Raw genomic sequence first — 27412 nt, forward strand, 5'->3', positions numbered from 1 at the left:
GCTTAGCACACACTACTTTCAAAAATCAAAAAGACAGGAAAGGTGCAAGTCTGTCAAGAGAACCCACCTTCAACTGTCGAAAGTGACACAGAGAAGAAAATTAAAGTGAGGAAAATCTTCTGCCTGACACAATCAATTACTTACTTGACTATTTCTTCTGCAGGAAACAAATGCTACTGAGCTATATTTTGTTGAAAGCTCTTGAGGAATGGTACTGAGTTCGGGCTAGAGAGCCTGAATCTGAACGTTTTTCAGATTCAGAAATTTTTAGCAGGGAAGGAAGGATCCCCAAAGCAGGAGATAAAATCAGCTACGATCAATGTCTTAATGCAAATACTTCTGACTGAAAAACAAGAACACATCCCCCTTCCCAAGACCACTGACTGCCATTTTACTGCAGAACACTAAGGATATTTAAAATGTTTTCAGATTTTTCACTATGTATTTCTTTGCTTATTGGACACCAGTTGCAAAAAGGAGCTCACTAAATGCTGGAAGTTTTTAAAGTTCATCTGAGATAGACTGATAAAGTTATATATGTTTATGGCTTTTATGTTCCCCCAGGACATTTTTCCTTGATGATATTCTGCTTGTGATTATCTGCCTACCAAAACATGCATATGCAGCAGGGGACAGGACACAGGCAACTCTGCAGGAAGTTTACAGGGAGGAAACGAATGGTCAGTGTTTTGTTCCGCATTGGGGAACATGGTCCTCTTATATCAATATGAGAGTGCCTGCAGGAGACTTAATAGACATGCAGATCTGCAGAGCGATTACTTCTTGCTGCACTAAAGAAATGCCAACCCTAACATCTGCCTGCAGTTCATTCYGCCTTATCAAAAGCTTTTTTTTTCTGTAATTCTTATCACATAGTGTGGAAACGACGGCTAACAAAACATGCTCTGTTAGCTTAAGAAACACATTACTGATCCAGGCGGCTTAGGCAAAGGGCTCAGCAAAGAAACAACATTGCTCACCTTTACACAGGAATAAATGACCGAAACAAACACCACTGTGGTCAAGATCAGGAAACAGGTCAGGTAAAAACCCAGCATGAACGTAGAGCTGAAATCAAGGAGATTTTTGTTTTTAGTGAACAGCATATAGACTGGCTACAGTTCTGCTCTTGAGCGCATGACATCGGCACAAGCTACGACACATTGCACAAGCTCTCCAAATAGGAGACAGGAGGTGCCAGGAATGCCAACAGATACCCTGTCCTGTTAGGGATTATTCCTAGAGGCTGCTGAGCACGGACAAGTGCATGGACAAGTTTACAGTTGCACTTGCTGATCTTGAAGGTCTTTTCCAACCATAATAATTCTATGATTCTATCTTGTGTAGCAATCACCTCCATGCCAGGGTGGCAGCAGAGGCACAGAACAAACTGTTGTGGTGGGTCAGCCCACAAGCTGGCTGTGGATAAGAGATCCCTGGGAAGGAAATCTGTAAATCCTCTCCTTGGCCTTTCAGTAGTGCCTCTGGAGGAGCTGGGAAACCTTGCACTTTTTATGAGGGAACATATGGAGACAGAGTCTCATGGGGTTAACTAGGCAGTTTTTCTATGTAGAGAGTATGTCGGTTCTCTGTCTCTTGAACAGGATGGACACCACCATGACAAGAGGGTAGTTAGGAGAAACAGCTTTAGTCTGGTCAGTTTGAGAGGTTCCTCCTTTTTCTCTGCTTCTTCCACTTTTGAAGTACAAACAAGACCCGGGGCCAGCACTGTACTCTGCATTTTGATGTGTTTTGATCAGGAAGATATTCAACAACAATTTGCCAATGATTGGTCTCAGTGTGAAAGGACAGGCCCCCTCCCAGGAGTTTGCTTTGTTCATAATTTATATGAAATGTTCTTGCAACGTGACATTAAGGCTAACCACACCAAAGCCAGCTGGTCTCTGTGTTTTTCATGACTACAAAGATAATTGTACTTGCTAATTCCCTGCTTGAGTCTTGTGAAATTCATTAAAGCTATTCCTCTTTATCATCACAAATTATCACTGCCATTTTGTCTCCAGTTTCAGATTCAAATTCCATATTGTGTCTTTCATGAAGCCCTGCTGCTTAATTGCTATTTGTAGTAAAATACTAAACAATGCAATTGAAATATAGGGGAGAACAGGCAAAAGGTGGAAAACATATCTGACCTGCAGTTAAGACATTAAACTGTATTTATTCTTCAATGAAATTATCTTTCAGACAGCTCAAGCTGCCTAAGGATGTTGAAGRACTTGCAAAAAACAAACAAACAAAATAAAACCTCAAAATCTACCATTCCACCTGCCATGTGGAAGCAGACTGACCAGTATGACATTTACACCACAGTCAAAAGGCACTGGCTCCTGTGCAATACAAAAGAGCCTGTGATGTGGTTGTCACAGATCAGAAACTGTTAAGTTGTTATTCTGAATGTTAAACTGGGTTTTACAGAGATAACTTGGCAGCTGCTTAGGGAGGTTGATGACACAAAGGCTGTTAGAGGGCCTCTTCACATGTGAATTCAAAGCAGGGACATCCACTGTGAAACCCAAAGTGTAATCCCCTGCTAAATGAGGGCAAACTTTTCAAGAACACTTTTGGTCATTATTGCATTAAGTGCTGGGTTTGATCTGATTTCACCTTTGAGCTTCTTTCAGCTTCATTTCTTGTTTCCCTAAATGGATCCATTTGTTGATACAGCACATTTCTATTGGTGCTGTTTTCCTGTGCGACCAGAAGTGATTGCTTGGGRGAGTGTGTGACCTCCAACATTAACATTGCTTCTATAACTTTCTGAATATCTCATCYGAATGGTACAAACCAGTACCTCCTCTGAAAATAACTGTGGTGTGAAGAGAAATAAAAATCAGCTGTAATGACAAATTAGAGTATGAGAACTCTCTAAACAATTTTAATCTTCTTGTAATGTAGAGATTGTAGAGATTCTGTGTTCTTGTTCTTTAAACTAAAAAAAATCAGAGATTCTGTGTTCTYGTTCTTTAAATTAAAAAATATTAACTCCAAATTTATGTCCAGCACAATGATACACAATGAAGATTTCCTTGCTCCGAAGCCAGAGCACTGGAAAATGTTAGTTTGCTTTAATTTTGAGATTTTTTTTCAAGAATTCTATGAGAACTAATCCATGTCTGCAGAGTTCATTGACAGAAAAAATCCAGTGGATTACACTGTGACTTTCATACACAAAACTCCACTGCCATGGTCCAAGGCACAGTGTCCCACAGCCCTGAGAAGCTTAATTCCACTTTGGTGCCTCTCTTGCCTACAGAAATAAATGACTGTAGCCTTTTAACTGAGTGTGAGCTGCCCACAACTTGGGCATGTGTAGCTCAGCTCCCTCTGAACCTTTCTTCTTGCACTGGTATTTTGACTCTAGAGRAATAAATAGATGAGAAGTCAGACTTCATCCAGGAAGCAGACMGCACACTGGCCTATTGCATTTATATTAGGAGAGAGTCCAATTTTATGTCATGAATGTATACTGTGCATTGTATGTAGGCAATGTTTCCAGCTTAGTGATATTTGTCTTCAATGGACCTATAAAAATATTATAGTAGTTTCTGAAAATTGAGGTAAATTTTAAGAGAAAACATGCTAACAAAACAGAAATCCACACATGCTGGTGAGGAGGTTAATTCTGCTCTAGAAATGAGTGAAAACAGTAAGCAACACGCATCACTTGAGCATGAATTATTTAAGGATTTTTCTCTTCCCCTTAGTGTTCTGAAACCTCAAGAAAAAAACAAAGAGAAGTAGGGCAGAGTATAGGAGGGGAGCAGATGGGAACAAAGGGATGAAAAGATACTCACTGTGGCATGATTATGATTTGAACAAAGCAGATGAAGAGGAAGACTAGGGAGGCACAAGCCACATAGGCTCCGAACCTGTCATCCACCTGCTTGGAGTACTGCAAGAAAGCCAACAGGTTTGCATTAGTGGGGAGAAACACAGCCAGCCACTTTCTGCCTACAAAACTTCTTACTCAGATTCTTTTTATGTCCTTGRAAAGCACCACTTGTAGAAAACACCTAAAATTGCCAACTACCCTTCTTCCTGGGCAAAGACCATGCAAGAAACCCAGGTAGGGGGACGAAAAGGAGTTTCACTCTCTGTTCCTTAGATGAGAGAGACAGAAACCAGTTAATTGAGACCAGAATTCTAGGTCACCACTGGCAGGTATTCACTTCTTCCATGGGAAGCTTCCTCCAACAGGAATGAGTGCTGCTAATGAGAAAACCTCTGTTTTTGTGCAGAGAGCTTGGCTGGTTCTAACAACAGTGCGAGGACACTGCGTTTTCACACAGCCATTCATTCCAACTACTTATCAACATATCAGTCACAAGGGAGCTGCATCCGATTCTCAAGGATGCTTTATTTAGCTTCAAGCACAGTGCTCATTACAGATGGGCTCGTTGTTTGAACCATGAAATAAAAGATTCTCAGAACAGGTGAACTGCTAATTTCCCTAACAGTTTTGGCTATAAAATKAAAGGGAAGTAACTGAAGAAAATGACATGCTTATGCTTTTATTGAATTCGACACTGATTCTTTGAGTAGCTGCAAATCCTACAAAAGTTGGCTTTTTCAATAGGTTGTAATTCTTCTGATTGCTAGAACATTTCTAAATAACATGATAAAATAATTAGCTCTAATTTAATTRATATTAGATACTTAACAGAAGTTTTTCCCATTAAAATAAAAAGAGTTTWATGTGAAAACAACTCAGGTATCCTGAGGATCTATGTCACAGATTTTTTCTAAGCCCACAACCCCACTTTCAACATCTGAAACCTAACTTTCCTTTAGAAATAAAACCTTCATCTTAGGCAGGAGAATCAGAGCTCACGAGAAGCCTGACTGTCCYGCTGCAAAGATTTTTTGACCACATTACCTTTTTCTCCAAGTCAGGCTCCCTGAATGTTAAGAGGAACTTGCGCACGTGCTCTGAGCGTAACCGGTCGATACTTCTGGCATCAATGGCACGGCCCAGAAACTCATCGACTTCGTCTTCGGGGTTCATGCTTTCCTGTGTATTCCTGAGATGTCAGAAAAAGGGAACATAAGAAGACATGGCAATTACCCCCTCTTTACCAGATGTTACCATTTCACCGCATAASAAGGTTACTGGCCTTTCACATATGACAACTTCTTACAAGGAAACAGATTGTAAACAGCTGGGAAAATGGTATCAGGTCCAGGGCACATTGCCAGTCCTGAGTCCACCAGTAAGAAGATCTGATTTACTTGCTCATTTTCTGTACTGCATCCATCATGGAGCTGTTTTCTTTCCATGAAGTCTCTTTACTGTGCTTTGTTCCCTAAAAGCAGTCAGCAGTTGCCCTCCATCTGCAYTGCTCTTCGCTGCATTTCAATAGTCTCATATCTCTTATTGCCTGAACTGGCAAAATGACTCATAAAAACGGCCACATTCCCTGTGTCCTGATATAATTTCTGTATATATTGCTGTAAAAATTTATGAACTTGAACAATTCTCCACTTTTGAGTATTTATATTGATTATAGAAACAAATGTGGGGGAAAATGAGGCCCAATTCCTCTCCCTCTCCCTCTTGCGCAGTCACTTACAAGTGTGGGAAGCATGAAGCAGGCTGATTTTTTCTGTTCATTTACACAAGATAGTTACTTAACACACTGGAGCTAGGAAAAGAAGTAGCAAAAGCAAAGACACTATGAAATTAGATTCTACTTTCCAAAAATGCGAATGAGATTTTTCAATTGCCAATAACCTCCAGCAGTGCCACTGTCCCTCCAATGCTCTGTCACAGCTTTTGAAAAATCGGGCTCATTTTCAAAAATGCCTGAAAAAATAAGATCAAAAYGCAAATTGCCCTGAGGCATCTTGTGCCACCAGGAAATCTGAACGGCCTACCCTTCCCACCTCCAAAAGCTCTAGTTACTTTTTCAGTATAACGGTATTTTAATGATTTAATGTTGTTGCTTTAATGGTCTGCCTTCAACTTAGCTATAGGGAGAAATGAAGAGTGAAAACTGAAGTGCTGTTTTCCCTGCTCTGCTTGCATGACTGCCAAGGACATAGACCTTGTGCTGGGGCGTATTCCAGTGGATACTCTTTCCATGCAGAAATCCCATGATGGTAGAGCAGCTTATAGGTCATGTTACGTGACTTTCATCTTAGGCATTCTTTAAAAAAAGAAGCCTAAAGACTGACAAGCAAAATGAAAAGTTACCCAGCTATATCTCCTTGGTTTTATTTGTGCAGAGTGTAAATGGGCAAGCACAAACACTGCATTTAGCCTGCAGGCATCTATCTGTAAGATTAAGCTGCAAGCAAAGACTCTTTAAAACAGCTTCCCAAATAAAACGGGACTGTATTCTAAAAGTTGAAGACCCCCTTTCAAATGAAAGGAGGGAGTGAAGAGGATGGGGCCKCTTTTCATTGGTGGCCACTGACAGGACTAGAGGAAACAGCCACAAACTGAAGCATCAGAAGTTCCACAGGAAATTAAGGAAAAATTTCTTAACAGTGGGGGTGACAGAGCCCTGGACAGGCTGCCTAGAGAGGCTGTGGAGTCTTCCTCTCTGGAGATCTTCAAAACCTGCTTGGACGCAGCCCTGTGCCCCGTGCTCTAGGTGACCCTGCGTGTGCAGGGGGTTGGACTAGATGATATCTAAAGGTCCCTTCCAATCTTAGCAATTCTATGATTCTGTGATTTTGTCTCAATGTCTTATGGCTATATCGGCAAATTTTAGTATTTCAGGAGAGGTGGGGGAAAACGAGTTGCTTTTATTTTTAGACTCTGAGGCTATTTAATTCCTTGCATGTCATATATTCCACTTTGAAATTAAACATAGTTTTGTCCCTCAAAGGAAAGGGCATTCAATTTACTTCTAGATGCTTCCATTTAAGCACATCTGGTTAAACATTCAAGAAGACACTGTGTGTTTTCCCTCCGTCCTCCCAATTCTGTCCCTGGGACTCACAAAAACGAACAAACAAACGATTAGGCTTCATATTTACAGAAAGCCTTCCAAGATCCCGTCAGTTATTTACACATTTGGGTCACTCACATTTAGTCATTTCATGCCACATAGGAGAGATCCAATATATTTTCCCCAAGAGCTCAGAAAGAGCTGGSTAAGCATTTTACTGATCCTCTGCTAAATTTAAAATTCCAGTCAAACAGTGTCACTCGGGAAGACATGAAGAGATGCAAAAAGCCTTGCTTAAGTTTTTGGCCTTGGTGGACTTCAGTTTTGTAATAGGCTATTATAGAGCTAGGGATATTTCTAATACTTCATTGATTCGTSGGTCTGCGGCTTAGGTAGTAACAGCCCTGCAAGCCTGAGGTCTCCTTGCCCCGATGAGGTGCCCACGTTCACATAGACTGTGGGGGAAGCTCAGCCACCCAAACATACCTTGCAGCTCTGGCAACTTTGGCAGCCCGGYACACTGTCAGCTGCACCTGAGCTCACTGGTGTGCTGCAAATTTGGGTAATCTGCAAAACCAGAAGGTTTGACTGGAAATACAACGCTTTCCAGCACTGGAATGTTTTAGAGGCAGTGCCTCTAAGTCAGAGCTGAGTGCCTGGACGGACTAATGAAAAACACATGTGGAAATGCTTATGGACATCATGGTARTGGGATTTCAAGGCTACACAAAACTTTCAGGAACAGGAATTCAATTTAGAGATTTAATTTAGAGAGTTCTCTAAATGCAGCCAACAGRAAAAGGTTGTGAGGGACAGGCACAGCACAAACGGAGCTTGCAGCAACTTCTGCACTCTTCCTGCAAGCACAAAGGCTGGCAATTCCCCCAGCGATGCTGGCTGCAGAGCAACCCAAGAGCTGCCTGCTGATTCAGTTACCTTCTGCAAATGAAGAGTGCCAGGATTACATATAGGCCATAATTTTAAATGCTTCATGCTAGCTTCAAGAGCTAAGTGTGCATTTAGATCCAGCATCTAAATGTGGAAATCAGGCATGCCTTTTCCAGAGATGTGTGGTGCCTTCATCTCCTTCTGCTGTCAGCAAAAAGTATGCTCAGCATTTCTGTGTGTGAGGGCATTGGACTGTGTGCTTGACCTGGTTTTGATACCTGATTTTAAACAGGTCAACATTTCCTGCTAAGGAATCTTTTTGGACAAAGTTTTGCTGAAATGCAAAAACTCTGCAGCCTGCATCACATGAAGAAGCTGGGCCAAATCAGCATGGGTAAATACATCGTTCTCCTTGCCAGTAGGTATTGCCTGTAACTGGTGAGGCAACCTCTTCAAAATACAGGATGCAGGAGAGCTGTTACAGTCCTTCAGACAACTGTGAGGTGCTTCAGCATTTCCTCACTCCCAGGTGACTCTCTGGTGGGCTTAAGAAGCTGAAATGATGYTCTCTTACACAAACTACAAGGAAATATCTTTTTTTCAAGAGGGATGCTTCACTTTTCTATGTTCTTGAGCATTAGTCTGTTGTAACATGTTGGTTCTTTTCTGCCTAAAGTATATTTAATATCAACACAGCTCACACCAGCCACGGGCACAAGAACACCCAGCAAGTCTCCCGAGACAGGTTGTACTGCCGGCAGAACATGCGACTTAAATGTTGTGACACCTGAGTTTGCGATGAAGGGCAAGGGAAGGAGAGGAGGATTCCTCATGCTTTCGCAAGCTGTGCCATACTCTGACTCATCACACCTGTTTACTTTTGGAGAGCTGTTCTTACTGCTCATGCTATGACTTTTCCCAAAGATGGATTTTTAGGGTGCTCCAAAGCATTGCTGTGCCCTTGCTTGTGGAGGTCCTCCAAGTCCTGACCAGCAGCCTGGGAATGCTGGCAGGAGCCATAGCACCTCATCATCAGCTTCCTCCATGCTCAYGTAGCCCACACCAAGCAAGGCTACAACTAATGGCATCCAGTGGCATTGAGTAAGAAATTTCAGATGTGTTCAACACTGCTAATGCTTTTGCTATGCTCAGATGACAAGGTTAAAAATAAGCAAAGTTGGATTTTTTTCCTTGCAGAAACATTTTTTCAACGCCATTCTTATTAAACTGTTAATTTTACCATGTATACACACACACGTACACATTTCTTATCAGAAAAGCTCAACTATAAAACATCCTTCACATGTAGATTTTGTTCTCAGGACCAAGAACCACCCGAATATATAAATGTTTTGAGGGCAGTGGCAATCCTYAATGCACACCAGTCAATACAGCACCTTTGGACTGGCTTTTCCTCCAGCAGAAAGCCCTGGGGACTCCAAGCACTATTCTTGTCTGTTGGGCATTATTTTTTATGGTATTTGTTTTAGTAAGAGAAAAACAAAATCTGGAAACATAATGATAGATGACAGAAATAAATTTGCTTACTTGTCCTTGGGGTCCTCAAAACCCTGAAAGAAAGGAAAAGGACACAACYGTTAGGAAACAACATGACCTTGAAAACACTAGGTACTTTGAAGAACAGCATTTCAGAGAGGAGTTTTCAGTGTGTTCATTTGTTCGGTGTTGACAGGCAACTTCACCAGCCCAAGGCAGTATTTTGTGCTGCTGTGTCATCAGGCAGACAGACCATATTTTTAAATAAAAATACATGTTCTCAGATATAAAATTCTGGAAGTGAAGATAAGGGAAATGGATCAACTGATTGTTGCCACGCATTATTTGAGGCGTCTTTTCCTTTATTTTATTTATTTATGCTTTTTAACAAAAAGGGTCACCATTACAAATGCTGTAATGGAAATTTTACTGGTATTATACCGACGATATATTGCTCTCCTGACAAAATTTTGACCAGTAACATGATAACTGTTGCATTCAACCAAGTTCCACCCCTAAATTGAGCTTGGTGAAGGGAGCTGCATGCAGTTTTAATAAGAACTTTAAGGAGTTACCTTCCTTCTCCCCTCACTGCATGCATACCCTAAATACGTTTTCTTGAACAAGAATGCACAAATTATTTATAATTTTTGCAACAGCTGAAATGTTTGTAAGTCAGGACCACCTGAACTGGGTAACATCAGTAATACATTTTAGGTCCCCTATGTTTTAAGAGCTGCCAGAAGGCCCTGTAGAAAAATATGTAAGGATAGATATCTTGAAATATTTAGTATTAACATTCCTAATAGATCAAATAGCATCAAAATGGACATTTTACATGGGGTAGGCCAGTATCTGACCTCTGAAATCCTGACAAAAATTTAACTGAAAGCAAGAAAAATTGTGTTTGCATAGTTGACAGGCAAGGTCAAACACACAAGCACAGAGTTTGCCTCTTGAGCTCCAAAGAATACAAGATATGTAGCTGGGAGACACGACAAATTCCTTCTGTTTTCCTCCCAGGGATCTCAGGCCAAAAATGCTCCAAGCCCATGAAGACGCTCCAGCTATGGGAACTGCAGCCAGTACCAGCACCAAAAAACTGAGATCCTTCCTCTATGTGTCTGAATTGCAAGTAGCAACTTGCTGGCAAATGTCCTCCCATAGCTGTCTTGTCTGACACCAAGAACAGGGACCAGATATTACCTGAGAACAGATTTTGACCTTGCAGATGGYTAATAATATGGTGACTCTGTGAGAGGTACAACTGGGTTTTGCTACTTGGGTCAACAGCCAAGACTGTGATTCATTGAGTGAGAAATTTCCATTTTTATGCATTCAAWTTCAAACTAAAACTTACATTTCAAAGTAGAAATTGCAATATCAAGYTATCAGAAATTCAGATAACATAAGTTTCTTGGTCCCATACATTACCAGCAGACTGATGTTCAGTAAAAAGAAGGAAATAGTAACRGTTCAGAGTTAGCATGTCCAGTTATCCTAGCCAAACAAAAACATGTGCTTTTGATTCCACATTAAASAGTGATGAAGGGATCATTCAGCTTTTTGTTGTGTGGAGTTATTTTTTGCTTAATCATTTTACAGTTGTCAGGAATATCTGATTTATTTATTTATCCTCTAAGCAATGTTAAAACACCATGCCAAAAAAAGAAGGCTCACTGATTAATCATGGAGAAAAAATGCTCACTAATTTGTCTGGTGTCATTGCCAGTTAGTCTGGAAAAAAAAAAACAGCTGAAAAGCTACCAGCCAGTAACTAAGGGGAGGGGACCAATGTGCAAACAGACTGTACTTGCYTATTAGACAGTTATCAAGTTCACATTTGCAAGCTTATCAACATGGGAACTGGATGGCTAACTCCATTTGGAAGGTCMCCTCAAATGGTCTGATCTTCACAGACAACTGCACAACCATTGATTCCACTAAAATCTTGAAACTAAATACAGATCTCAGACTGCTACCTTCTAGGTGCTCAAGTTTGAGGATATGGACCAACCAAGTGAACCTACAAAAAAACCTCAGCAGACAAACCCTCAAACAATAAGCACATCTGAACAATATTTCAAGCATAGACATGTATATTAGCTTCATGTCTAGCTGGCCATTCATATGAGCGATCATTTGGCCCATGTGAAATTGGATTCTCCCCTACTTATCTCTCTCAGAAAGCTTGACATAAAGAAGGTCTCTGAAATAATATAGAATTAATTGATCCAGCTTTTTAATTTGAAACACTAAATTGTGTTTAAAATTACAGAAGTTATGCATGCTGGCCACTCAAACTCGTATTTAGAATTTAAAACTCCAAAAAAGCCATATTTCAGGTAAAGCTAAAAAGGAAAAGATTATTACATTTTCTTTCATGGATCTTCATCTAACAAGACTAAATATTTAAGAGTGACTTGAACTTTATATAAAGAGAATCAGCTTAAAGGGAAATGTAGTAGGAATCGCTTTCGTTAGGCAAATTAAATGATTCACTTTAAATGTTCCCATTTCATGTGAAAGATTCTTAGTGCAAAATTTCCAAAAATGGAACTGCCATGAAGAAAGGTCTTCTTTCTACAGCAAGATTATTTTAGGGGAAAAAACTTCCCACAAATACAGCTTCTTAAAAAAACTGACAGCTTATTACAGGAAATCTTTCTTATTTGTGCCGAAATACCTTGCTGAGATACAAAGAAAATAAGGCTCAACAATGTGGTCATGACCAGACCATTAAAGTGCCGGTATTTTAAATATATACCAAGAATTCTTTTAAGTGAAGGAGRTAACACAGACGCAGGGTCACCCTGCTCGCCATGTTATGGTTGGGAAGGAAATTTCTCCCCTGGTTTCTCACTAATGTATTTTCACCTCCTTYTACACTGAAGGAATGCTTGGACCTTTAGGATAACTTGGAAGTCTTTACTAACTATGACCTTCCCCTTGCCTGAGGCTTGGGCACTAACGGGACACTGGTCATCTTCTCTGCAGCTACCAATAGATTAGTTTCAGAAGGACTCAAGTACTTTGATCTAAATAACCTTGGGCTCAGCATATGGCTTTTTGCATGAACCATAATGGTCTGTGTTACACACAGGGTAAGCACTAAGCACAACTGATCTGGCAAAGACATGGTGTGCACAAATTTGCCTCGACTCTTAAGCCTGGCATCAACACAACTTGTCTGCCTGCACTGCTGGAGGGATTCACCCTGTGCTAGTGCAGGGGTCAACACATGGTGCTACCTCCTGCATGCAGAAACATCTTCAGGTCAAGAAAAGCAATAACAGAAGGTGCTGTGGTGAGCACGTCCATAAAGCCTCTCTTCAGTAGCCCTGAAATTGTCTTGACTGTGCTGCCTAGCAGAGGCTGGCGAGCTGTGTGTATCCAGCCTCAGGTACAGAACAAGAGCTGAGCTGCTCAAAACTGGCACTTCTGCACACACGTAAACACAAACCTGGATGTCCAGGAAATGCAAAACATAAAAATCAGAGCGCTCTCATTTGAGAGAAGGGGAATGAAGGGGCAAGGAGAAGCCTATTTCTGGAGTTGAACATCGAAATCCCCTCTTGACTTCTCATGGATTGGTGCCCAGCTAATTGCGGAGCAGTGCCAAGGGCTTTCTAGGGCGCTATGAGCTAAAGGCTGGGAATTTTTCAGMAGAGACGAGACGAGCAAGAGTGGTGACGGCTACAAAAATCAGACAGATAAGAGCCCACAGGAGCTCCAGAACAGCTGCACAACCATGGTGATAAAGTAGCCCTTGTAAAGGCCAAAATTCCTTTTCTCTGTAAGGAAACATATGGCATAAGAAGGCTCTTATCACAGTGCATTACTAATGGGCTGTTGCATTGAGGATCTCATACATTTTTTATTCAATCTCATTTTAAATCTCCCTGATACTGAAGTTCTTATCCCTTCCCCAAGGATGCTGCATTATTCTGCCATCTGATTGCAAATGTAAAAGTAATAACACTTAATAATTGCTCTGAGACAAAGGCAGGTCTCTCTGACTTCAGGAATATTAACTGAAACTTAGCTGAATTGGCTCCTTCAAAGGCAGTAGTACCTAYGAAAGATCAGACCTGTTTCTTCTTTTTCTACACTCATGAGATTCTTAAAAATCATATTGTTTGTATTGGCTGGCTCTGAATTTACAAGCCCTTACTTTTAATGACCATCCTCAGTGGAGGCAGACACATGAAGGAGAGAAAAAGAGGGAATGTTACACTCCTGCATCTGTCCCAAAGATTTAAGACTTATGGGGGATGTTTTATGAGTATCTATTGTGCTAAGAGCTCATATGACTGCCATCTCTCTGCTTGACTTCTAAATTAACTAAGCCCTTTTCTCTGAAGATTAATAGAGAGACTCCTTAAATAGAATGATAGACTGTTTGTCAAAGCCATGACAAGCTCACTACCATACCATAATGCTTCAAGTGAAGAACCATTAGAAATAATAATTCCAAATTTGAGAACATCTGCTGCAATCATTAGGATATTGTTACTATGCAAAGAAAAGTGGAAGAGGCCTTACATCTAGTTCCCTTTTAACCTTTTCATTTAGCTACTGAAATAAGACTGTAGAGGGGCTGATTAGCTCCGTGACCCCTCATGGTTGGAAAGACTGAATTCCACCTTAAAAACATCACTGGCAACTCTAATAAAGATTGTAAGGGTAAAGATGACAAAGAAACTCATTTCACACACCTTTGTTCATGCCAAGAGCAAAGGTGAAAAATGACTTAACTGGAGCTAAGGGAGAGATTAAAAGAACTTTACAGTTAGGGTCAAGAAGAGGAAGGACAAAATCAGGTTTGTAGGAAGCCAGATGGATTCGCAAAGCAAAGGTGTTTCTCAGGGGCAGGAACCATGCAAAACAGAAAAGAAGCTTTATGAGCAGAAAGAAGATGTAGTTAAAAGCAAGTGCGGTACAGCCTCCCTGCACAGCTGATAATTCATCTCTGTTTTCAGCAGTGCTAGGCATTCTGTCTTTGTCTCGGTGGTCAACGAGGCAAAGCTATGAAGATAAATGTTAGATGCAAGAGCAGAAAGAAACCTGAAGGACKTAAATCACTCAAGTGAGAAATAGCACAATTCTCATACCAGAGCTCTGGAAAAGAAAAAGGCACAGAAAATACTAAGTCTGATAGGAAGGATATTTAGCAAGCATCTAAGTGCAGAACAACAATCTGGCATAAAACTAGTTGATGAAGCAGATTATGTGAGTGTGTCCTCCCTGGCTGGAGCATATGCTAACGAGCTAAAGGAAAACCAAACTGCTCCCTCTCTCTGCATCCAACCCATTTGATAAATAGACTTTCAGCCTTGTGCACTGCAGGCTCTGCTTTGTTCTACTATCAGTGATTTAGTAAACAGACCCTCCTGGGCAACTGGCTTTGGACAAGCCCTTGAGTATTTGACAAGCCCATCAGATATCTGCAGAACGGAATTTGTTGCCTTTCAGATAGGCACTCCTTCCTTAATTTTAATTAACTTCTGGATCTGAACCTACTGAGAGAAGCAGGTTGCAGATACTTCCCAGTTTTGTGTGAACTCTGAATCTCATTTTCTATAGTGGAAAGGCTGCATTTGTAAGGGAAATTTTATGGGTTCTTTTTATGTGCCTCACTGTCATCAGTTACCATAACTGAGTTTGCAAAACAGAAAAGACCTAAAAATAGTTAGCCCTAGAAATGTTCTGTATCATTCCCTGACTGCTTAATCTTTGTCCTTTCATCTCTACACTCCAGCTGATGATAAAGACAACAGAAACTTTACAGAAGTTTCAGTCAAATAGTCTCTCAATCCCAACAGCTAGCTCACCCATATAGTACCCTGAATGCAAACCTACCAGCCTCAGTCAGAATCTCTCATGGGCCCTAGCCATACCTGTTCAACCGTCTCCAAGAAAAACCAGACCCCCACCTGCATCCTTTTTTATCCTTAAAGCTTATTGTGAATTTCAGAAAGCTTTGGGAATCATTCTGGTAAATGGCACAGTTTGATCTCTTGTGTCCACCTGTGTGAAGCAGCCACTGACACCACAGGAACTGTGCTAATCAGTGTCTTTATTTCTGCAGGCCTAATTCTGTCCCATTTGAAGACTGTCTGACGCTTTTTAGTCATGTCTTGAGCCAATTCCCCTTTTTCTCTATGACTATGACTTATTTGAGAACAGGGTATGGAATGATGGGGAAACTAWCAATGCAAAATTTCCAAGCAAATATTAAACTCTGTCCATGTTTCACAAAAGCAGCTGCAGATCAGCTATTGCATTATTACCTAGACATACAAGTGCTGACAGCTATTCCCCTTATAAAGAACTTAATGATAGATGACTGCAAGCCCTGATCAACTAAAAGAAAGATTAAGTTTGCAGATGAGGATATAAAACTGCATGAAGCCTCTAACAATTCAAGCAATGTATAATGTTTTATATGGGTCCCACTCCTTTAAGTGAGATAACAGAGAACATTTGATTCAGGCAAATCCTCTTTGCAGAAGCATCAAAGCAATCACACAGCATAACTGGAGGACAGGATTCCTCCCCTCACTGTTAGTGATCTATCTAAAGCAAATTGATAATATCAAATACAGACTAGATTAACAATTTCTTCCCATTTCTAAAGCCATTCAGGAGATTACAGCAAAATGGATTGCTTGAGGGTTTCTCCCTACTTGATTAAACAAGCAAGAGTTCAGGAGATTTTCAATACCCTGAAGGCAACAAAAAATAGTGGGTCAAATTCTTCTCCATTGGGTGCCTCTGTCCAACTCCATTGATGTCAATGTTGCTATTACCAGATTTAGCAGATAACTGCTGGAAAAGAGGATAATGGTGACCTCAGGTTAAATCAAAATCTTTAGAAGGAGTGTGAACCCTTCTGTGTCTGACTTAGGGAGTAAAATCCACTTCCCTTTGATGGGACTGCGCTACAGTCTGAGAAAAATTTGCCCTACTGAGATTTATTTTAAATTTGTAGTAATTTCTGGTGTCTAATAGCTTTTTCAGGGGAAGGGAGTAAAGGTGGAGGTTTTTTTTTTTTTTTTTTACGTAGAACAGGCTAAGGGTCTGTTCCTCTGAAGCACCTTTTCCCTAGTTTTGATTTCTGAGTAAGAAGAAAATCTACTGTACAGGCAACTTGGAGACAACAGAGGGTGGGAATAAGCTGTGATGTGATGCAACATGCAGAGAGAACTGTGTGATTATAAGCAAGGTGAATGGTACAAAGAACTGTGCTTTTTGGTTGAATGGCCAGCCTTGTAGATGAGTTTTGTTTCTTTGGAAAGTAAACACTAAACAATCAACTACCATGAACCACACGGTGCACATAGCTCTTAACAACACAGAACACACAACAAATCAGGCAGTGCCTACCTGAACTAAAAGCTTATTCTCCACTGCACTAATCATTTCCAGGAGATATTTTTAAACTTTGTCTTACATTCTTAACATCTGCATGCAGTCATGTGTAGAAATCCTTTTTGATTTAATTTCAGCTTTATTTTGTAACTAACATTGACCTCATGCACAATTTCTTTGAAGATTAAATGCATAGTAAATTGTACTTGGACTCACAACAGGCACATGGTCAGAGTGAAATCAGTACTGCAGATCTTCAAGTTTTCCTCTTTCTGTTCCTAAACTTCCTAATGTTAGACCTTTCCAGTAGCTGAAAGAAATAAAAYGAAGGCTGCCAGGCATCTATAACCAGGCTCAATAACCACATTAGCAACTCTGCTCACATTTCTGTGATCAACACAGATGATCTGTATTGATTGTGTTTATATTTATAYATTTTGCTATATTTCCATAGACTGAAAAGTCTTGAAATAAAATCAGTAAAATGTTAAAATCRGAAGTTACATAAGTTACTTACATAGCCTATTTCTTACATCTGGAAGWTTTTTCTTAACTTAGCTCTTCCTTGCAGTAAATTAAGAAGATCATTTTTCATCCTGTCCTTTGTAGACATGGAGAATGATTTATCACTGTCTTCTGTCCCTACAACCCTTCAAGTTTTGGAAGACTTTTGTTCCTACTCAGTCTTTTCTTTTCTAGACTAAACAAACTCAATATTTCAGCCTTTCTTCCTAGTCACATTGTTGAAACTCTTTCAATTTGTAATTTTCTCTACTGAAGTATCTTCAATTCATCCATGTTCTCCTACTGCATTCCCAAACTGGATATGGCTTTCCAAATAAGCCCGTGCCAATGCAGACTAGGGTAAAGGATGCAAGAGAATTGTTTCATCATCTAGAAGGCCCTCGCACTTTGGGAGGTATCTACATCTGCCTTTTTTGTTTTCTTTATAATAAATTTTATTCATTTTATCCACTATTTCAATTCCTAGATTTTTCCTTTAAAAAAAAWAWTCTGTAGCCTTGTTTTGTTGCTGAAAGTTGAAATACAACTACTCTTTCCAAAAGTCTAAAAGACATGAATATTTATAAAAGCACTCTGAGATCTATACTGGGAAAAGCGAAATATTTCTTCATAGTGTACAAATATTCTTATAGCTATAAATATACCTGTACTCACAAATGCTTTCAAGTAGGTTTTATTTTTGACCTTTTTTCAATTAAAATCTAGACCAACGAGGAATGCAAGGCTGGTGTACACAAACCTGTGGGAACTCTGTGCCTTTGTGTGCATCATAAATAGCACAAAAGTCTCCACTTCCATGAGATGCAGACGGCAACTAGTCCTGRACTGCCTGCTTTTGTTTAGGAAAGAAGAAAATGTACTATAAAAGCAATAAAATGAGAAAGCAGCTGCAAGTAGCTCTGCTGCTGCTCTCTGGCTCTTTTCATATTCTGCAGATAGCCACAAAGCTAATTGTGTCCCAGTACCTGCTCTTTGTTTGCTTGGTCTGTGTAAAGCAACCACAGGAACCTTTTAAGCGCTCTGTACTTTTCATGCTGAAAACAGTGCCCTAGGCAATGGCACAGGCCCTCGGGGTGAGGGTCAGAGCAGAGCTTGCCAGCCCAGAGGTTGCTTTCCCATGGTATTTGAGTCAGCTCTTTCTCAGCCTCTAAAATAACGAGCTTCAAGGTGGGGGACAGGGTAGTGGAAACCCTTGACACAGCAGCACAACTCAGCAAGGTCCCTGGGGTTGGCTTCTCTGAGCAAGGCTAAGGAAAGGGCAGGATCAGCCACGGCAATGTTGGTGCTTCCCGCTCGCTGTCTCCTGGGAGGATCTGTATAGCAGGAGGCTCCAGCACTAAGGCACAGGAGGGGAACAAAAAGGATCTAGGATGCTCTGGAAAGCAGAGCAGCATGGGAGGAAGGGCTGGAAGAGAGGCTGCTGGGCAAGAGTAGAGACCTCAGAGTACAGACAGCTACCAGGGCCAGTGTTCAAAGGAAACAGAAATCGCCCCAAACCTCTCTTTTCTATTAAATATAATGGTTTGATTATATAATGGTTGTTTTCACATGGCAACATGCTTTACATTCTGTGACCAAAATCTATGATGTCCTTTCTAACTCTCCATATTGCTGCACACAAATGTATTTATCAACACATGGTAACTGCAACTCACTGTAACATTTCCCTSCTCCTGACATAGTAGTATCTGATGATTACCTTTAAAAAAAGCAGTTTTGACATTAGAAGGCTAAGGAGCTTCAGGTTTTCAAAAGAAATGCAAGGTTGCATTTGGCATATTTCTTTCACTAATTCAACCTTACACGTTCGTGGTTCCCAAGAAAAAAGGCAACATATAATTGCCCACAGGAAGGCTGGAGAGAGGTGGGTGTAGTGGAACAAAGAGCACATTTTCAGGAGCTTTGAAAGCTGGTGCTGCTTATCAAGATCAATGAGATGCCATCCCATAGGAGTGCTAAAAAGCCTTTGTAGTTCTGCTCCTCTGTTGCTGGTTTATATTTTGTATTTCTAAGCAGGCAGTCTATAGACAGCGTACATCTACAGGCATGTTCAAGCACACACAGCACCCGTGCAGCATCACGCAAGAGAGTACCTATAAATAAAGGTCATACTATGTGAGGCCCAGTGGTGCAAGGAAATGAATATTTAAATTAGCACTAAATTAATCCCAAGACAAAGAAACAGTTGAGAAATGAAAAAAATTTCCTATGATTGAATCAACAAACTATCCACCTAGCAGATGTTAAAATGGTTTCTACTGCATGGACAGCAGCTTCTACYGTAAGATGTCAAAGACACATCAATAGGAAACACTGCAAATAGCAGACTTTTTAAAAGGCAAACAAAGAACAACAAAAAGTCTGAGAATAAGTAGTAATATATCCAAATCAGGTTTAAATCAGTGTTCAGAAAGAAGTATGACCCATTCAAAACCGACAATATCAGCCTTTCCAAGAAGAACTTGCTGCAAGAGGTAATAGAAGCCTACTGACCAGAAGAACTTGCTGCAAGAGGTAATAGAAGCCTACTGACCAGAGAAGGCTTTCTGAGCTACTGATTTCATAAAAAGGTAAATAGCTTTGCAAGGAAGGGTGCAAGATAAGGAAAGAAAAAGAAAAGAATATTTCCCTCCTACCAGCAATGGGCAGCAAAGTTTTCAGAACTCAGCTTGATATTTCGATAAATAATTATGTTTTTTCCAACTGAATAACCAGCCAGACATAGCAAACTGTAATTAACACCAGGAAGCATGATACCAGTTGGCATGCTCACACCTTGCTTCTGAACAGGAGGATACAAGAACCCCTTAAAAGCTATTCAAAGAAACTTATAATTATCTGCTAGTGTGATTAGGCTCTCCTAATAATGTCATGCCTATTGAGTGCACCCTATTGAAAAGCCCACATAAAAAATGCACAGTTCCACAGATCCGTATGCTTATGTCAGAAACTCTCATTTGAAGATCTGAGAAAGGAAAGGAGCATTGCTATGGAGATTAAGAAATTCAGCTTAGCATTGTAAAATAATATTATGATTGAATAATATTAGCACCGACTATTAATAAATGTGCCAGCATTTCTCATTAGAAGAAACCATATGCAGTGAGTAGCTCATAGCTACACTGAAAAATGTTAAAAGTTGAGGAGGCGAATCTCAAGTTAAAAAGTTCTTTGAACACCTCTAGGGTGAACTAGAACAGTATCTTTGCTTTGGGCAAGAAATGGTCAAGAAAATGGACAAGAAATACCTACTTCTGACTGTGTATGAAGTGTGAAAGCAGTGTGATAAATCGTTTACAGAAGGCCTCCAACTTTCAATCATCTCTAATGAACAGTAGCGGGGAAACACAAAAATCCTGAAAACTCAGTGAGTGAATTCCAAACCAGAAACGCAGCTGTATGCAGTGCATGCAAAATGCCTATCAGAATGTGATTAGCAATCCTCAAATGGTTTTGACATTACCAGTCTGACAGGCATCTCCAAATATGACCAAGATAAATATAATTTAATTTTATCCTAAATTATCCTGATATACAGAGTGTTGAAAGGGAATTTGTTTGTTTAGAACTGTGACTACAGATTATCAAGCTAATGCTCACAGAGCATTATTGTTATGCAAGTTATTACAGAGGTGATAAAAACTATTATTACTGCAAAACACCTATCATAACTGAAACTCTTTTTTTTTTTCATTTTTATTGAAGATGAAACAAAGATCTCTTCATCTCCAACTTTATCTAAAAGGAGCCATAACARTGTTCCCAATCTGACTCTTAGTTACCAGCTACCTACCTATTTTAATTTAGAAGGAATGAAGGATATAGGCAAGAAATAAAAACACTTGCTATCTTAAGTCAATTAATCCTTATACTTTAGAATGTACCACAGAGAATTAAATACAGTGGCATCTCATATAATCCCTGTGTCAGAGCTGCTATTTTCTTGAAGGGTTCCTGCAGATGCACAAGTATATGTGGATATGTAGCTTGCAGAAGTTGTGTGGCACCTAGCTGTTACAATGCAAACAAGAGGTCTTTGCMGGGACCTCGTTGACTTTATATCTCCTGCCATTTGAATGCTGCCCTTACTGAGCAGTTTTTGTGGATAGTCAAGACTTCTCGACTAGATGAGTTCTCACAATGTGGGACAAGTAGGACAAAAGAGCTTTCTTTGTGCCTTTCTGCCTCCCTTGTCCTTTCAAATGACCTTGGGCCTCATCTCACAGACACTCACCTGCAGACGTACCAGCTATTATTTCTGAGCTCAAGTAGACTATACCACTGCCATTTGGAAAATGCCCTCGAGGCTGCAAAAACCTTCAGACAAAGTGTGTGTGCAGGAAAACATATTATGTTGTATTAATAATAACTGTAATTAATGCCCATAAAACAATGCATTACCATTCTCTTCATCTCCTTGGAGACCTGGTGAGCTCCGAGGTGGTTATAAAAGGGACGGTCAACACCCCAGTGTGGTGGGTTATGGCTGATGGAATTTGCGCGCTGACGGTTCATCTTGGCTATCGTGGCTTTCTCGTCTTTCTGAAATACAGGAAAGAAAAAAGCTGAAAATCTATTTTAAAACCTTTCCAAGCCAGACATTCTCCAAGTCGATCACTGGTCCCTCTTAGTACCTGCATGGCAAAAAAATGTTAAACAACCGCCCTTAAGCAGTGCCCACCATTTTACCCATTTGTTTGTTTTGAAAAGCCACCATAACCCATGCAAACAGAAAACATTCCCAAACTCAAAGATGTCCATTTTTTAAAATAAATCATTTAAGATAGGAAATAACAATTAAAAAGAAAAGATTGCTGTGTCTGCAAGCGAAAAACAAAGGATAAAAGAACATGCAGAAAGATCCGATTAAAGAATGGGCACTGTGACAGTATGGGAATAAAGGACATCTTTCTCTGCGGGTCACTTCCACCCTTGCAAAAACAGAACATCTTTCCAGAGGAGACAAGGAAAGAACATTAATCTTGCAAACAACTTTACTGTATGAGTGCTAAGGGTAACGATGCTGCAGGAGTGCGACAAAATTGTCCCTCTCTCCCCTAATGCTGGCAGCAAATATTGTCCCTGGTAACAATGTCCCCAAATTTCCGACAGGGTCTTTGGTTTTATTCTTAGAGATAGTTTTGAATTGTGGTTGTAATTTGAGCTTACTATAAAGTTTGTACTGCACCTGATTGGAAGCCTTTATTCAAGCTCAGTTAATAAAAGAATTAAAAAAAATATAAAAATAAATAAAAGCAGAAGTGCAGCATGTAATTAAGCCACAAAACARACTGTCTACTTCCCAGCTTTGGATATATTCTCTAGTTAAAAAGATGGGCATGTCTTCCATGGGGAGTGTTTTCTATGGAAAGCCAGGAGCTTGCTGTACACAGTGAAACCCTTGGATCTTCTCTAGCATGGACTGCTCCCAGAGGTCGGCTCCAGCAGGAATCACTCTGTGATTGACTGTGCTGACTTAAAAGGCAGAGGGGCAGCAATGGCCACATGCTTACTGCAAGAGAGGCAAACTTTGGGAAGCTTGAAAAATCAGATAGTGCAGATAGCTACCACTTTGAGAGAGCAAACTTTTTTGTCTGCTTCCATGGAAGTGCTGAAGAAGTTAAACTTAACAGTTAATTTTGTATTTCAGAAAGTGTTCAGACATCTGAATAATTTAAGCAAAAAGCATCACTTGTTTTAAACTAAGCAGACTTTTGGTTTAAGTCCTGCATGAAAATACAGGTTGGTCTGCTTTTGCCTGGAGGCTGCTTTCCCTACCTATTTTCTTTGAATCCCTGCTATTCACAGTAACGTGCACCTGTCAGGAGGTGGCAAAATACCTGGTGTTWTTTCCACGGTAAGCAGAAAGTTAACTGCCAAGTGTCACACTGCTTAATCTTTATTTCTTTTTAACAGAAATAAAAAATCTGTGCAAATTCAGTGTGTGATGGACGACCGTGGGAAGTCATCATCTCCTTCTTTGGTAGGGGAGACAGCTCCAAGGACAGCAGTTCCCGTAAGGCTGCGCGTGCCCCACACAGCGAGCAGCTCTCCTCCTGCACACCATGCGGGCTTCCTGGCCACGAGCCAGGGACACCGGACACCCATCCAGCCCTATGATCAAAGTTGTTGTGGTCACCACAGTCCCAGGGACCAGTGAAGCTCTTTTCCCACCAGCCAGAGAACGGCTGAGGGCTTTGAGAAAACTCGGTGCCCATCACCACTTCATCACCCCCAAGTGCTGGAAACTCCATCCCTGGGCACCAGACAAACTTCCCATGAGCAGTCATGACTGGATAACCTTCAAGAGAGCTGCCTTTCAAACATTTCTATAAATACACAAATATGATGCAACACTGATGTTCAGATTTGATCTGGTTTGAGGTTTTGTTTTTCAAAAGTCACAGCATGTTACGGTCTCTCAAATCATCTGTAGCATTTTAGATGCAATCTCTTTTCCATAGTTAGGCCTTTTTTTTAATGTCTTATGATGCCAGAACGCTGGTAGAAAATATAGATTCATTATCTGCACGAAAATATATATTGTGTTCAGCACTAAAAGTGACATTGTCTGTCCATTTCATTACAGCTTAGTGAAGGATTTTCAACTAGTAGCAATCAAAAACCCCAGACATTAAAGCTAGTCTGGGGACCTATAAAAGCAAAGCTATTTGGTTACATTACAAATGCTTTCACCTCAACAGATGATAAAAGATACATGCAACAGATTTTCCCCCGTGACTAAAAACATTCCAGGAGGAAGTCAGCCTTAGCAAATTTGCTTGGAATTTAAGAAAAGTTTTAATGCCAACTTGAAGCAGATGCACTAAATCCTCTCAGCCAGTGAGTAAAGTCCCTACCTGTTTCTAGTTCTGACTAGTGCTGGGTGACTCCAAGGCATTACTTCTACTTCATGTCAGTCACTTGATTAATTTGAAGGGAACAAATGACCTTATACAGTAGGAACATGTTTATTGACACATCTGGGTTGAGGTAAGATGGGACAAAAGGGTAAACATTCTCTTCTGAGATCATTTCTAACCATGACATCAGGCACCATAAATTAKCCATGGCTACATGAACTTTAACAGTATTCCCCCTTCCCCTTTCAAATGGTTTATACAGAATTGTGAGCCATGTTTCCATACTATTTCCCATCAGATTTAGTATAGCAATACTCATTCAAAACATTTTTTTTCCCAAATGACATTTTTAAAAGTCAAACCAGAATATTTTCTGGAAAATCACTTGTTCATTGGATCATGAAATAAAAGAAACTTAAACAATGAGGAATTAATGTTGTTTAGCTCCTCTATGGCGACTTAGGGAGATCCTCACTCTGCTTCTTGTGGACAGCATGAGGACAACTTGCATGCAATGCAGCCTCAGGAATAAGAAAATTGGGAAGAACAAGAGAAGGGATTGATAATACCTTTCAGTCCTCCTTATCACAGATACTTCCAGCAGGTACAGAAGTTTCTGACATTAACAAGCTTTTCAAATTTAACATGGCTAAATTCCAAAAGATGCTGTGGGAACTTTCCAGATCTGGACTCTCAAAGAGACTGTAAACCTTATTCCCGGAGGTTTTATTGTGTTCCCATCACTGGTTCCCACACAACAAGCTACAACATTACTGCAGTAAAACTGCAGGAAGAGCTGGGATTTTCTTACACTGATCAATGGCAAAAAGGATGCCCAGTGTTACTTTTTCACAGAGTATAAGATTTTGCAGCCTATGTCATGACTATCATTGCAACAAAGCAGTGATTCTGAGCAAGGATCAGACATTTCTGATTCAATTATATATATTGTTCCTTAAATTCTCCTGATGTTCTATGTAGTCAGCCCCACGACACCCCCATGTCAGTAGGGCATCACAATGTTTCTTGCAGCAATCCTTTACACAACTACATGGGCAGAACCCTGCTGATTAAATTTGCTAAATCTAGTAAACAACACATTAGACTGATCAAGTTTTAGGAGACTCATGTGCACAACATTTAAATGACCAATTCTGTTTTTTCAGCTGGATGAAGTTCCAGGACATTATTTAGAAAAGAATGAGAATTGTTTTTCTAGGAGCTACAGCCAAAGTTTGCTGAACCGTTTTAAGGTCACCATCAACAATTCTTCCTGAAATTATTGTGTACTTACTATTCTTAAAAGAAACGCCCATATTTACTGCAACTGAAACACATTAAAGAAAAATAAACATTTTTCAGTTTCCCTACTKGCTGCAGTCAGCACAGTGTGTAGTCAGCATTATTGCTCATCTGTTGACAGTCACATTTAGTTCCCACATGCCATCTCCCCAGTCATCTAACAATTTTCAGGACAATAAAACTAACTGCAATCCAAATTTGCCATTAAAATCCTATTCTCCTTAAACACAGGTCTCTTTTTCACTCCTCCATACACACACTTTCCCACTGTTCTCTGAGTAAAGCTTTTACCAGTTATTAGCACTGATTAGAAGAGCAGTCGTGAAGCTTCTAGAAATTAATGCAGCACCAGATCTCAAACAGTAGAAACTTTTCAGTAACTACCCAAGTGACACATGCTTATGCAAACTCCAGAAACTTGGGTAACATGGAAATTTGTACTACTGGATATTCTAAGGATAATTAAACTGGATCCTGTGATATGTGCAGATGTGAGTGAATACTAGTGACATGACTGGGACGGAAGTTTTGAATAATGCACTTTTCCCAGAAGGATACATATAAAACTGGAGGAGGTGGGGGAAAACACTGTGTGTTAGGAACTCTACAGGATGCAAGGTAAGTTTAGAAAACAGGATAACGTGAATAAAGCAACTGGGCCAATATTAGCTCAGAGGATGAAGAAGTTCCACTGAACAACCCACCAAGAAGCCTCAAGGTCAAGTTTGGGTATCAATAAAGATGAGGTTTTAACAATTCTGTCTGATTTTCCTGATGGAGAATGAAGATGCAAAGCTAGTAACAGAGGAAGGGCAAAATTCTCTTCGGAGACTTCTTRTTTTTTCTATGGTAAGGCACTAAATGCAAAAGCAATATATATTTATATATCCCAGTGAAATGAAAAAAGTAAGAGTCTCCAGACTAAGATATCTGAAATGCTACTTCAGCTGTAAAACAGGGAATAAGGATAGAAGTCACCCCATAAAACGAGGATAACAAATTACAAAAACTACATCCATCTAGAACTGAAGGAACAGATTGCCTCTCTTTTCAGATAATCACCACCACAGTAGTGGGAAAAGAGAAGAGGGATCATAGGAGCAGTGTTATGAAATGGAAAATATGGCTAAATTGGAAGCGAAAACTGAAGTGTAATGTGCYGAAGTGAAAAGGACATCCTGCATCCCAGATCTATGCACAACTGCCAAATGCAATTTCAGGGCTGGTAACAGACATTTTTTAGACAGCTATTTAGTTAGAGATCATGACACAGAACTGCAAATGCTGGGCYGGGATGAACAGCCTCGGGAGCATCCAAGATATTTTAAACAGCAGAAATACAGTAGCTCACCAGCCTTGTTCTTTCCACAGAACGTTTGCCAGAGAGCTCTGCTTGAGGTCTGTGGATAATACAGAAGGGAGGAAAAAAAAAGTTGGGCAAAGAGATGCCTATGGTAAAATGGCAAGAAGTGGCTTTGAGCAAAGAAGTATCAGTCTCAACGAAAAGTTGGTGACCGAGTTACTTAAGGATCAATCTTGGGGCAGACTTTGTCTGTTTTTTTCCTCATCCCATTTGAYACAAAGTGAATTAATGGTGCACATTAAAAAGCAGTAACAGCACTGGATACTTGAGGATTGGAGTAATAAAAGTAGGAACTGAAATATTCTAATGTTGAAAAAGATCATTCATTTAAAGTCAAAATTTCACTTAGTTATCAGTTATTACATTAGTTCATTACAGAGTAACTATGAGACATAGTGCAGCACACGCAGCAACAGGTAAAGGTTTCCTTTGATGATCAGGAGAATGGACTGTCCACAGCTATCACTGTGAACAAAGATGAGGAACTAAAAAGGGTAGAGAGGCAGGCAATGTATACAACTGAAGTCTGGAAAAGAATAGTTTTAGGACAGAAAGCACCATAAAAGACCAATTTTAAGCTACATGAAAACTCTGACACAAAACAATAGGTGAAGGCTGGAGATAAATAAATATAAAAGGATGTTCTCAAACATCAGAGCAATCATGTCCTAGAAGAGCCCTCT

At 40.1% G+C, this 27412-nt stretch overlaps 1 protein-coding gene across 1 annotated transcript in view; it reads right to left on the reverse strand.

Moving 5' to 3' along the window:
* ADCY5 (adenylate cyclase 5) overlaps positions 1–27412 on the reverse strand; it is a 202131-nt gene that overhangs the window by 17681 nt on the left and 157038 nt on the right. The window contains exons 8-12 of the mRNA XM_026054275.1: positions 21603–21743; positions 9354–9376; positions 4898–5042; positions 3816–3913; positions 981–1068 (exon numbers count right to left, since the gene is read on the reverse strand). Coding sequence (XP_025910060.1) covers positions 981–1068; positions 3816–3913; positions 4898–5042; positions 9354–9376; positions 21603–21743 — 495 coding nt within the window. The remainder of the gene's footprint in view (positions 1–980; positions 1069–3815; positions 3914–4897; positions 5043–9353; positions 9377–21602; positions 21744–27412) is intronic.

The sequence above is a fragment of the Nothoprocta perdicaria genome, unplaced genomic scaffold (genome assembly GCF_003342845.1).
Source record: "Nothoprocta perdicaria isolate Ctin4 unplaced genomic scaffold, notPer1 scaffold_0, whole genome shotgun sequence".
Taxonomy (NCBI): domain Eukaryota; kingdom Metazoa; phylum Chordata; class Aves; order Tinamiformes; family Tinamidae; genus Nothoprocta; species Nothoprocta perdicaria.